General features: G+C 36.4%; 1 protein-coding gene across 1 annotated transcript in view; it reads right to left on the reverse strand.

Annotated features, from left to right (window-relative positions):
* Window positions 1-12,733, reverse strand: part of LOC306883648 (polycomb group RING finger protein 3-like) — a 38,324-nt gene extending 25,591 nt beyond the window's left edge. The window contains exons 1-2 of the mRNA XM_079439010.1: window positions 12,637-12,733; window positions 464-567 (exon numbers count right to left, since the gene is read on the reverse strand). Of these exons, the coding sequence (XP_079295136.1) occupies window positions 464-478 (15 nt within the window). The 5' untranslated portion in view covers window positions 479-567; window positions 12,637-12,733. The remainder of the gene's footprint in view (window positions 1-463; window positions 568-12,636) is intronic.
* Window positions 12,734-13,640: the final 907 nt, after the last annotated feature.

Below are 13,640 nucleotides of genomic sequence, written 5' to 3' on the forward strand. Positions count from 1 at the left end.
AGAGGACAGGCATCTGAGAATGACTTGATATGAGAAACTCTTTATCATTATAGAGTGGTTGTGTACACACACTGCCAACTCACATTTCAGTTCAAACAACTTGTAAAAGTGCATGTCGCATCCAATGACCCCTTTAATAATGGATGTTTATTACAAACACACAGCTTTTCACTTCACAAGACTTTAATTGATGGACTGGAGTCATGTGATGTACTTGTGGATTACTTTGATCTTTATCAGCTGTTTGAACTCTCATTCTGATGGCACCCATTCACTGCAGAGGATCCATTGATCAGCAAGTGATGTAATGGTACATTTCTTCAAATCTGCTCAATCAGTTCAACTCATCTACATTTTGGATGGCCTGAAGGTAAGTCAATTTTCAGCAAATTTTCTTTTTTAAACTATTCCTTCTAAGTCAGATTAAACATTGTGCAGCACCAAAAGGAAGTGATTCACTTACCCCTACTGCCGCCATGTGTCTACTGCTGAGGGTCTGGCAGCCGGGCTTCTTCTGCGAGACACAGGGTGGTGTTAAATCTGCATCATGTGCTCCACTTCACACAGCTGCAAGAAACACACACAGGAATTTATTTATTTACACATATTTATACACAAAATGATTGCAAGGAAATAGACTATTTTCCCCTTTGCCTTTTCAGAATGTTTTCAGTAAATAATATTTTCCTTTTTCAAGATTAAGCCAAATTGCAAATAGCATGGAGCTTTTATGATATACATAAAATATCACTGATATGAATTAGGATTTGCTGACACTTCTCTAAGATGCCCACACATAAGTTTCTTGCTGGCCTGCTTGAGTCCAGACAGAGAGACTCCCAGTCTGGGAGTTTCTGTCTGTTCGCTAGCCTGTGAAATTAGTGCACTTAAACCAAAGACATGAATGTAGGTCATCTAAAGATATGATTAAGTGTGTATTATCAGAATCACAGCAGAACCAACAGTTGAACATGTTAGAGTTTAAATAACATTGTCAATATTCAAACCATTCCCAATGCACCAAGGCTTGGCCCAAATATTTTCAATGAATATCCTGTTTCACACAGAAATACATCACATTATGGCATAAAAATGGCTGTGAATAACATTTTATATTGACTTCAGTATTTCTCTTTGTAAACTTAGTTTATGAACTAAACTTCCTGAACAAATCAACTGCAATTTAATCTACCATTGCTGAGGGCGCCACTTTACTTTGTTGTGGTACTATAGTGACAAAAGAAAACAGATCTCTTTACAATACAGGAAACGGTGCCTATGACAGCCTGCAGACTGCAGCCATGCGAATCTCATTGGGTTTTAAAATAACATGACCAATAGTTAGATCATTGCCACAGTGTCCAACATTTGCTTCCAACTTTTGAAGGATCAAACTGACATTGTTAGTTTGCGTTTGGAGCAAAACCATCATGCTAGGGGTTGTACAGGAACCGAGCCTTGACTGGAAACCATCGTATCACAGAAGTACCAATTAGAGCAAAATCAAACTGAACATACACATCTTTACAATGTGAAAACACTTTTGAGACTTTGACCAAGGATAGTAGGTTTTGTCATGCTCTTATCATTAAACCGACTTTCATCATCACTGTACACAGACAACAAAAAGATTAAAAAACAAAAAAATGTGTTATGACAAACAAGAATTCCAGATAAGAAATTTCAGTGAATTTGCAATCAAGATGCAAATATTTCACAGAAAAAAATTAGCCTATTCCCAAGCTATTCATTCAATACACTCATAACCAGAGGACTTAAAACAAACTCAGCCAAACAGCAATCTGTTCACCATCAATATGAATTTAAACCTAAATTTAGCATAAATGAAACTAAATTACTAACTTTTTTGCAGGGAATTTTACACTATTTTTATATTTTTGTGTGTAGAATTTGAAGAAAATATTGTAAATTGTGTCAAATTCCCTGTAAAATAAAATATGGTGACAATACTACAGGTAACAATAACACAACATTTGTGCAATAAACTTCAAAATAGAATATATTATGAAGCACCTTAGCTTCCATTACTGAAAACAAAAAATAAAACAATCATATTTGATGTGTTCTAGAAACATCTTTTTCTTTTCTTTTTTTAAATCATAGGCTAATTTATGTGTTAATCCATTGTTTTTTACTCACAAAATCCATACAGTAACAATAAAATTACATATGCATAATTTACAGTTATTCTTACTTGACTTACAGTTGAGCAATTAACAGCTTTTTATGGCCTTTTTGCTATTGTAAAAATTATTTAAAAGGGTAGTTCACCTAAAACGTTTTTTATTTTTTTACACTCATTGTGTTTCAAATGGATATTCTTGAATATTTTGAAAGGGCACATTTCACACTTCTCTTTTTTTCCTGTACAATGACACTAACTTTGGCCAAGGTCAGCATGTTTTGTGTTGTAATGTGTTCTTATGATGAAAAACATTACGGAGCACAAGTTGCGTTTTAGAGTAGTGTGATTTTTTTAATTTATTTTTTTATTTCCTTTTTATGCTAGACAAAACTTACTCAGGTTTACGCCAAAGAAATTTGTAATATACCTCATGAAACTAAACTTTTGATTTGATATAGATATATATATATATATATATATATATATATATATATATATATATATATATATATATAAAAAGCCAAATAAACCAGTCATTTTAAACACAGCGCAGCAGAATAAACCTATGGACAGTTTAAACCTCTCCTACTCCAGACACAGCTCTCCATTACATATGCAGTCAAAGATTATCACAAATTCAATCGCAGCTCGAGCTTTCGACAAAAGAAACCTAAATCCATGTTCGGCCAGGACACACAGTGGGGTTTACGAACAGAAACTGCCTTGACGAACGGGCAGCACTCAAGCTACTGGTCATAGGCAATGCCCTTACCTGACCCTAAAGAAAGGGCGTCTCATATGTCACAGATGAATATGGTTTTCATAACAGGGTGTGTCAAATGTTTTCATAGAAAGCGTCCAGCAGTAACACCTTTCGCCCAGTTTCTCACACATTTGCAGCTACAAAGGATCCGCTGTTATCGTCAGCGGCTATTGAAGTGCTCTGGGAGACGGCCGGGCACACAGACGCTGCCAGCTGTATGAAGCACTCTGTGAGGAGCTAATGAGGCGCCACAGTATGACAGACTTACTAAGCAGAGCAGTTTTGTCTCTGGAAAAATGGGATTGTGTGCGACCCCAACGCTTAAATGAACACGGCCCGGCAATCAGACAAAAATAGTGGTTCACGCTTGTTACAAACAGTCTTTTATGGCCTGGTGCTAAAAAAAAAAAAAAAAACCATCAATTGAGGAGTGTCGGGTCTGTTTAAGGAGCTGAGAGCGACTCTACGCCTACAGAGCCGGACTATAAGATTGCTGAACAATTGAGATTTACTGATGTCATTCAGCAACCTGATAATACCGCTTTTCAGAGTGCAAGAGCACCTGGCCTAATGAATTATTAAATGATAAATTCAATAAACCCTATATAAAAAAAAAAAAGTATAGTGGCGGTACCATGGAACAGCAATATCAGATTGTAAAAACATGGTACTTTGATATGGTGACTGATGCAATACTTAAACTTGCATGGCAGTCCAAGGTACCGCCAAGAAAACCATGGTACCATATCCAAAAAGTATAATGTACATTTGTTGGTAAAGTACAAACATTACATTATCTAGTTTAAGTGGTGTTAACTAGCACACCTAAACTGCACTTAACTCATAATAAAGTCACATTACAGACTTTGGTGCATCTTGTTTTACAAACACACACTCACACACGTTGGTTTTTGTGGTTTATGGGGACTCTCCATAGGCGTAATGGTTTTTATACTGAACAAACTGTGTGTGCTATTGCTCTACACCAACCCTACACCTAAACTTAGCCCTCACAGGAGACTTTGTGCATTTTTAGATTTTCAAAAAAACACCATTTAGTATGTTTTTTAAGCCTTTTGAATTACGGGGACATAGGCAGTGTCCTCATAAACCACCTTCATATTGTAATACCTCTGTCATACCCATGTCATTATACAAATTTGTGTCCTCATAAACCACATAAACACACACACACACACAACACTAAACAAACCCCAATTACTTTCTTAATATACTTTCCTGGTATTATTTGTGACCTGGAATGACATCAACGTACATCAAGTCACATTACAGTATAAATCAATTTCCAAAGTCTTTACAAAATTCATACCATAACAAAAGAACCAGAAAAGGACAAAAGACAATGGTCTAGGGAGTGACTGACTGACAGAAAATTACAAACAATTTTAAATATCTCTAGAATCCTACAGTATTTTTAAGCACCTCGATTAAAGTCCAGCCGAATATACTGTTAAAAAAAAAAAAGTCTGTCTTACACAAACAAACTAGACAGGAAGCAGCCCAAGCCACAATTACTAGTTTAAATACTTGATCAGAATTAAGTCAATGGTGTGGAAAGCATTTCAACACACAAGGCCATTTAGCCAAAAAAATTCTTGAAATAAGCCAATGGAGATGTTGTAACCATTTCATAAAAGCAATAATTGATGTGGCCCCATAACCACACATCAAGATGTGCATTAAATTTAAATAATTCTTTCTTAGGAGACACTTTCTTGTCAGACTTATCTGGCTGCACATCTACTAAAGAAGCGTGACCTTTGTAATACTGACCCAGATCTGAAAGCATCACCACTGAAAAATTAATACATTCATCAGACAAGGCGGCACAATTTTATTAATAAAATCCCATATCTCTTAAATTCCAGTATTTAACCTCATTAAAAACATCAAAATCACACTTAATCTGGGTTCATCGGCTTATTGCATGAAATCCTTTAACAAGGAATGCATTGTTGAGCTCTCTAAAAACCTTCTCCAGTTTTACAGGCTATAGGAGGAACTTTTACATTGAATAGAATCTTGTTTGTTCCAGAATGTGTAATCACACAGAGAGATTCTGAGTTTGAAGGTTGTCTCCTTGAGATAAAATACACACAAAGCACCCAAGTAGCATGTTGACTCTTGTGCAACTCAGAGACTGCATCCTGAAAGACTGACAACATCATACAGAGAACTTTGAGCCAATACTGAGATTCACTTCCCCTCACAGAATTTGAAAACCCAGGGGTTGTCATTTAAGGTTCATTCTTGTGCTGTGGCAGTACCACAACATTTACATACCACTTTTTTATCAGCTCTTGATTAAATAAAACACTCTGGTTAACACCCAAATCTGTTATCATTTACTATCATTTCTTTCTTTAATAAAACACAACATGTGAATATTTCAGCATATTATTTATACAACACTTGTTTTCAGGACAATTAAAGTGAACAGGGATGGGCACTGTGACATAAAAGTACCAAAAAAGTAGTCCGTATAGCTTACATTTTAGTCCGTTTCTCAAACAAAGCTAGCATGTGACTTCTGAAGATTACAGCACACTTTTATGGTGCGTTTGTCATTTTTGAAACTTGACAGCATCCATCCATGCCCACTTTCACATGTAGCCGCACAAACGTTATGTCTATGATCTCACACAGAAAAAAAAGCAAGTCATACGTTTGCAGCAATGTGAGGGTGAGTAAACAATGACAATTTTTATTTTTGAGTGGACTAAAAATTTCTCTTTTTTTTTTTTTTTTTAAATCATATAAATAAAATCTGTTAAAAGTCCAACTCTATAAGCTGTATACAGGAAACATGACAAGTTCTGACACGACCCACATTTAACGGAAGTGGGAATAAAGTTTATCAGCAGAATTCATCCACTACAACCCTGGATGCTTACGAAAGAGTAGAAGAAATTGCAGTTTACTTAGGCCAAAACAAAGAATCTTAATACAACCTGATAACTTTAACAGTTAGATGACTTTAACAGAGTTATCGTCTACAATTGCCATTAAACATAAAACCTGAAATGAACAACCCTAAAAAACTAGCGTAGGCCTCGCAAAATCGCTAGCCCGACGTCCCGGGGCTATTGTGTTTTCCAGTCGGGCTACCAAAATGTATCACTGCCCTGCCCGACGGGCTACCTTAAATACAGGGCTCCCACGCAAGCACGCGCGCACGACCGCGCTCTTCTTCCACCGCGGCCTCGCAGAAGAAATAATGTGCCTGGCGCACACAAAAATTAGTTGGGAAGCCATTTGATTAAATGCCGCCAGTAAAAAGGAAAGAGTAGCAATGCTCGGGCAAACCGCTGTAGAGCTGATATCACGACAGAGTTAGAGCCGGTGAATGCGGTTTACTGGTTTCATAGAAAGAGAACGATATGCACCAAACGAGTCGCTAGAAACTGAATACTTCAATGGTTGCGGTGCGCTCAACACGAGAAACAACGCAAACGCAAAGACATGTGAAATAAAATGTCCTCATGTATTAAAGAAGAGTGGCTTGATTAAGTGCTGGAAATAACGGAGGATGGGCAAAGAACGGTAACAAAACTCTGAAACATGTACAGTCAACACACGAGTATTGTACAAACTGTACTTCATAAAGATGTTTAGACAGCTATAGAAGAATTCATATGTTCACTTTTTTTTATATTTAAATTACAGATCTCAGCTTAAGTTTTGTTTCAGTTTGTATTCTATTCTATTCTATCAGTTAAAATAGTTTGTTTTGATAATATAGTATGTTAGGGCTATATTATAAACCTGATAAATAATTGACCTTGTTTTTGAGTCTTTGACTTTGAGTCTCTTGCTCATCAAAGCTGTATTCATTTCAAAAATACAGAAAAAACAGTGATATAGTGAAATATTATTGCAATTTCTAATATTGGTTTCCTATTTTAATACCTATACTTTAAAATAGCATTTATTCCAGTGATAAAAGCTGTATTGTCAAAATCATTATGCCAGCAGTGTCCCATGATCCTTCAGAAATCATTCTAATATTCTGATTTATTATCAGTGTTGAAACTGTTGTGCTGCTTAATATTTTTTTGGAACCTGTGTTTCTTTTTTCTTTGATTAATAAAAAGTTTAAAAGAATAGCATTTATTCAAAATAGAAATATTTTCTAACAATAGAAGTCTTTACTATCAATTGTATCCATTTAACACATCCTTGCTGAATAAAGTTTATTTGACTTTCTTTAAACTTTTTTAAAGTATCTTTAAAAAAGAAAAAAAAAAATTCTGACCCCAAACTTTTGAATAGTTTATATTGTAACAAAATCTCTATTTTGACTAAACACTGCTCTTTTTAACTTTTTATTTTAAAAATAATTTTTTTTAAATATCACAGGTCCCAAAAAATACAGTATAAAATTTTTTAAAAAAAGCAGTACAACTGTTTCCAACATTGATTAAAAATCAGCATATTAGAATGATTTCTAAAGGATCATGTGACACTGAAAATACTGCTTTGCTTCACATGAATTAATTACATTTTAAAGTATATTAAAATAGAAAACATTTATTTTAAATTGCAATAATATTTCACAATATTATTTTGTGAAATAATATTCAGTATTTTTTATCAAATAGATACAGCCTTGATGAGCATAAGAAACTTCTTTAAAAAACTTTATTAATCCAAACTTTTGAACTGCAGTGTATTGTACAGTAAAAATGTTTTCTCAGGTAACCTAAAATTAACATCATTTAGTTACATCAAATATAAATAGCACATTAAAGTTAAAAGTTACACACTTTTTTGTGTGCATGCTGTACAGGTCTGGTATAAAGAATGCTTTTGCTCAGGTGCCCGAAATGTCCGCCCAATAGAGAAAAGTTTTGCTCAGCAAGAAAAACAATTAGAGGGAACATCGCTCACACGGGTCCTTAAATTTGATACAACTAAATTGAAGAGTTTTTAAGGCCTTATGCCATTTAACTTATTTAAAACTGTCTAGGAAATAATTTTTCAAATTGCCTTAAATAGATTAAGAATTCTGCAGATACCTTGTAAATAGTCAAATAAAACTCTTTCCTTGATATTCGTTGATATTTGTGTATTGAAAATGTTTTTGATTGACATTTATGGTCTTTATTTTATTTGGGCTAGTTAAATTAATATTCGGGCTACCAAAATCTGAAGACTACCTGCCCGAAGGGCTACCAGGGATTTAGAAATTTTGCGAGCCTTGTAGTGATAATGGCAAGGCCAATTAATCGGCCAATATTTGTAAAATTTGATATTATAAGCATTGGATGACAACACTTGGCATTTTCAAAATCTTCTGCCGTTAAATATTATTCAAAATAAGTGTTCCTTTAACTTCTCATGTGCCTTTATTAAATTATTTACAGCCTTCTTATACCATAAGGCACTGGAAAAAAACAATCCTAGCGACATTTCTGCAAAATATTACATTGCCTCTTGCATGTTTTGGAACACTTTCAAAGTGTAATGTCCTATGAGTGGACCTAAAAGCATGTTTTAGCTGATACAGATGAACTTGAAATTTGCTATATTTTATTACGTTGGCTGTTATTCGCAGCAGTTCAGAAATTAAATGTCCAGTGAGTGGAGCTAAAAGGTCAACACTTATCGCGTTTACAAGTCAAAGTATACTTCATTTTTGTACGCGTATGAATACAGTCAAACACGTAGCCTTTCAAAGTATGCTCCATTTGAAGTTGTGCGCGAACGCAGGCGGTCGACACATGCGCTCTAGAAAGCTTCACCCATGTTCAGTATCTGCTCTATTTTTCCAAATTAAGTCTGTTAACTGAAAACGAATACTTTTAAACCAAAGATGAGCTGTCTCATACCCTCTCGCTCACAAGCGCTTGTCAATGTGAGAGTCTGTTGTTACAGTCTCCACTATTTTTGTTGTCGTTGTCCGTCTCTTTAGTTTCGCTTTCTACTGTGAAACAACGGCCCGGGTCAGTGTAGCCTAGCCACCATGTGGAAAAACTGATTACTGAAAAATAACTTCAGTGCGCATGTGCAATCTGAGCATACAAAGTACGTGTGGTTACAAAAATCGGCTTAATCAGCACAATCACCTACACTAAACTCCACCCTACATGTTTAATTATACCGGAGCACTCAGCATCGCAAGTGTAATGCTGTACCAGGTGAGCTACCGAGCAAGTTTACTACATCAGAAAACCCATACATATGGAGCTGGTTATTTGATGCAAACTTTAAAAAGTATTCGTTTCACAGTGTGACAATAAATCTTCATTAATCGATAATATGCCCCAATAATCACAATTTGTGTGAAAAGGAATAAAAGATCTTGGGTGTTTCCCTTTCAGATGGAAGCTGAAGGGATATGTATAGGTACATTATCCGAGTTTTGCAAAAACGCAGGTAGAGCACATTTTTTTTCAATGAGCCTATGTGGGGGGGTGGGAGTTTTGGACAAATTGATCGACGCCAATTAAAATCAATATTTTTAGCCAAAAAAAATAAAAAAAACTATACCAAATTTTTAAAAAAAAGCATTACATCAGCCTTGATACATCATATCTCTTAAAAAAATCTCTTAAGATCTCTTTAAAAGTATGAAGATGAACAGATGATTAAAGGCTGGGTATGTAATTGTTCTAAAACACTTTAGAAAACTGAGTCGGGGCCGAGTACCAAAACAAACTTGTAGCCAATCTGCAGTAAGAGGCGTGTCTACTCGTGATGTGGAGGATAGAGCGTTCAGTGAACAGCCGAGCCAAATGACAGAGATGGCGGATAAAAATCTAAGAGGAAAAGGACTGCGGAATGATAAGGCAAGAAGTAAGACCCGTGTAAATATCGGATCAGCTTTCCAGCGCTGGAGAGAACTCAAGGAGCAGAAGGCCTGCGATCGGCGTCGAGGTTGCTTTGTTTCTTCTCGATAGGTGAGTAACACCGTATCGACACCGGACGTGCCGCAACACAACAGCTAAAGTCTGCCTACACTGGACGTGTGTATTTAAGGCGAGAATGTAGTTGTTTAAAACTCAAATCTGCGGTTTATTTATAAAAACAGCGCCTATTTGAAAATGTGCTTCGCCAATTTCGGAGCCGTGAGGTCCACGCGATCAATGGGCGCTCAGTGCTCATGTATCCCGAAGAGAGGAGCATAACCTCGGCTAGTCCTTCTGACATGTGCCGCTGGTTCTGATGTCTCTGTAATGGATAAACATACAATATAATTCATTTTGGGTAAATCTAACAGGTAATCTTTGGTCTTTATTCTATTGTTCTATTAATATGTTAAAATGAAAATGAAAACAGGCAATGCTTGATATAATATTGTTTCATTGCAATGTATGTACATTCCCTGAACTACATTTCTGAGGCTATTAATATGTTTAAATGAAAACGAAAAGAGGCAGTTGTTTATATCTTTGATATAGTTCGTCTGTAAATACAGTGAGGAAGTTTGCAGCAGCCAAGGCAAGCTGACTGACGCTATCAAGTCGTTCCGTCCGCGGGAGATCACACTTCCGAGTCTAACTCGTGAAGTCCGAACTACCGAGGATGCAAGTCCGAAATTTGCGTACTTGGTATTGAGAAACGCATGCAGACCTAACGTTACGCCACCAGACTATTTGCCTAATATTTTCGGTACTTTAGACCGTGATGGAAACGCAGACAGCAGGTCTGGGGGGAAAAAAGTTCCTGTGACATATTGTTCCAGGTAATTTCGGTGGAAAAGCGGTTTATGTTTCACAGAACTAATCGTTGCCTGGGATGCGTAGGCTATATATATGTGGGGCAGATCTATCAAAATAGGGGCGCGTGTTTGTTTTGGTGATTTCAAATATCAACATTGGCTTCCAGACATCGCTTACCCTGCCTTTAAAGCAAAACTGAAGTATGACATATTTTAACAGTTTATGAAGAGCTGAATCAACCTCAGAAAAAAACCTTCAGAGAATTCACACGAGTCACATGTTACCTAGAACTGAAAGATGCTTTTTGATATAATCCACTTGATCTAATCTACATAATTGTAAATGTAAACCTACACCTCAGCAAAACCAGGGTCACGTTTCACCGGCTCAATATTAAACTCATTTAGTTTAACGTGAGATAACTTCACCTCAGCGTGAGTAACTGCCTTAATGCCAGACGGCAGGCTTGTCAGGTTTTAGAACTCGCTTTTCTGGGTATGCACTAAAAACATGGACAAACTGAAAGCCATTGTTTTCACTGAAAACCACTTAACAGTTGCTGGCACATTAGAGACGACTGCACAATGGCCATAGGCCACATGATTTAGCTAGTATTACAAAAGATATAAAAGTGTTTTAAACTTATTAACATAAGCAACACATGTCTCATGATGACATGTATAGACTTCCACAGCCTATCAAATTGTTTTAACACTCACAAGAAAGCATCAGACAACAGGCATGATATTGACTAAGCGATTAATCATGCATTAATGAAACATCATATTTGTTTGACTCACTAGTTATGTCAGTGACTATGGTTAGTGCGTCAAGAACATGTCCAAGACATACCTAAAAATATTTTAAAAAAAGTGTTTTAATAGCATTAATATTTTTTATAAAATTATGTAAACTGTCATGATAAAAAAAATCTTAAATGGTCCTCAAAATAGACTTTATAAAATTATAATTTCTTACCTTTTAATTTGTATTAAAATGCAACCTGGACTCATTCTTGAAAGCCTTTATGAAATAGCAAAAAATGCTGAATTGTAAAAGGCCTCACAGTGCAATTTTGTAAACAGTATCACATGAAGGTGGTGTCTTTAGATCAAAAACACTGTGATACATTTTATATTTACACTCTAAATCAACATACTGTACATCTGGGCATAGAACAAATCAATTTTCAGTGGTCAACGTGGTTATTAGAAACCCAGAACACAAATTTCACCGCTGATCCTCAGCAGAAACCAGATCAATGTGGACGTCAACCAAAGTCCAGACCTGACAACTCAATACGTCCATCATGTAGGGGTGTAGCATGAAATCCCATGGGACATAAGGGGGACATAACCCCCCACAACTTTGGGACAACAGAAAATCATCTATAATGCAATCAATACTGTAACAACAAAATCCTGTTCGCCGTCCCCCCAACTACAATGTAAAGCATTCACAAAAGTGAATGTGTCAAAACACATGAAGGAGGACTTGTTGGTTGTTCCTGCTCCAGGAGTCTGGGGTGCAGGTTTGCACATGCTTCCCCAATAAACCCTCTGGGCTTTAACTTTTTCTCTGGCCCAGATTTCATTTTAGCTTGCATGCAAACCTGCCAGAGCATCAAACCCCAACTTTCAACAGAGATGGGCAGCTGATGATTATGATGGTCAGGAAGCTCTTAAGAACATTCCAGGCAAGAGGAAGAGGAGGAGAACTGACCAGCACAAGAACTGTAATCAGACACAGGAGTGCATGCTTATGAAACTCCAGCTACACTAAATTACACTTTTTCCCTTCTTACAAAAGATGACCCCGGTTAGGAGCTGCAGGGCCCGGCGTCGCCGTACACACACATTTACACACGTATAAACACATACTGCACGACCGCACATTTAACAGCACGTATAGCCATGCAGAGCTGCCATCAAGCGGAAAAAAACAAGAATAAATGAAAACTCCCCGTTCGCCGTCCGAAAGAAGCTCGGGAGACGCATATGTGCAATGATCTGGGGGAAACGTTCAAGTTTAAAGGAACAAACCTGTTTATGGCCAGAGCGGTCCGCTGGATATTGGGTTGAATCCGAGTTAAATCCACTATCAGTAAAACAAAGAGGCGAAAATGTCCGGCCAGTGCCGAAACAGGCCGAAACAGCGCACTGAAGAGCCCCGCTGCGCATGCGCAGACTTTGTCGAAGGGAGGAGGGGTGGATGAGAGATTAAAGACATTGGATTACACTTCATTTAATGGGTTTCATTCATTTGATAAAAAGTTACATGGATCTTGGCGAGTTACATTTAGTGATTATGCTTAATAACGACGTATAAAATTATATTAGATATAATTACATTTATTTATGTATCTTAATAGATATTACCTATACGATTTAAAATACAATAAAAACAATCTAAGTGTATGGTAGCCTACTTTTTAAATTATTTTTACGCTTTTGAGACACAAATCTCTTTTACTAAATAATAAATATGCCTAAACACATTTAATAAAGTTAAAAGATTTTGGCCTCTCCTCGGGTCCTTGGGACTAACTGAGCTAGCATACCACACATGTCATTATTTCGACATGAACTGTCCGGTTTATATTTATTTCGTTGTAGGGAAAAACATATTTGACTTATGATGTTATTTTAATTACAAATAACATTGTTTTTTAAAAGTGTATTTACCGCAATTTTAAGAAAGTCCAAAAAGCATTTTCTTGAATTAAAATTTGGTTGCAAACTAGCTGATCATTTTGATGATAATTATGATGATGGTGATGATAATTATGACGGTGGTGATGATGATGATGATGATGCACCCTGAAATTGTTCCTAGATCAATAGTTTGACCTTTGCATTGCATGAGATGCAAAATGATATATTCACGTAATGTTGACATTTTTTGTAATTAGATTGTTTTGAAATCTAACTTCACCTGCTGCTTGCCTGACTTCAGACGGATGACGCGTGGAGTTTCCGGAAACCGGCCGGCGCTAGGACAGCGACTCACGGGTTGAAGGGAGTGGTGATCTGATTGTGGATTGGAT

This window comes from Barbus barbus (genome assembly GCF_936440315.1).
Source record: "Barbus barbus genome assembly, chromosome: 17".
NCBI classification, from domain to species: Eukaryota; Metazoa; Chordata; class Actinopteri; order Cypriniformes; family Cyprinidae; genus Barbus; species Barbus barbus.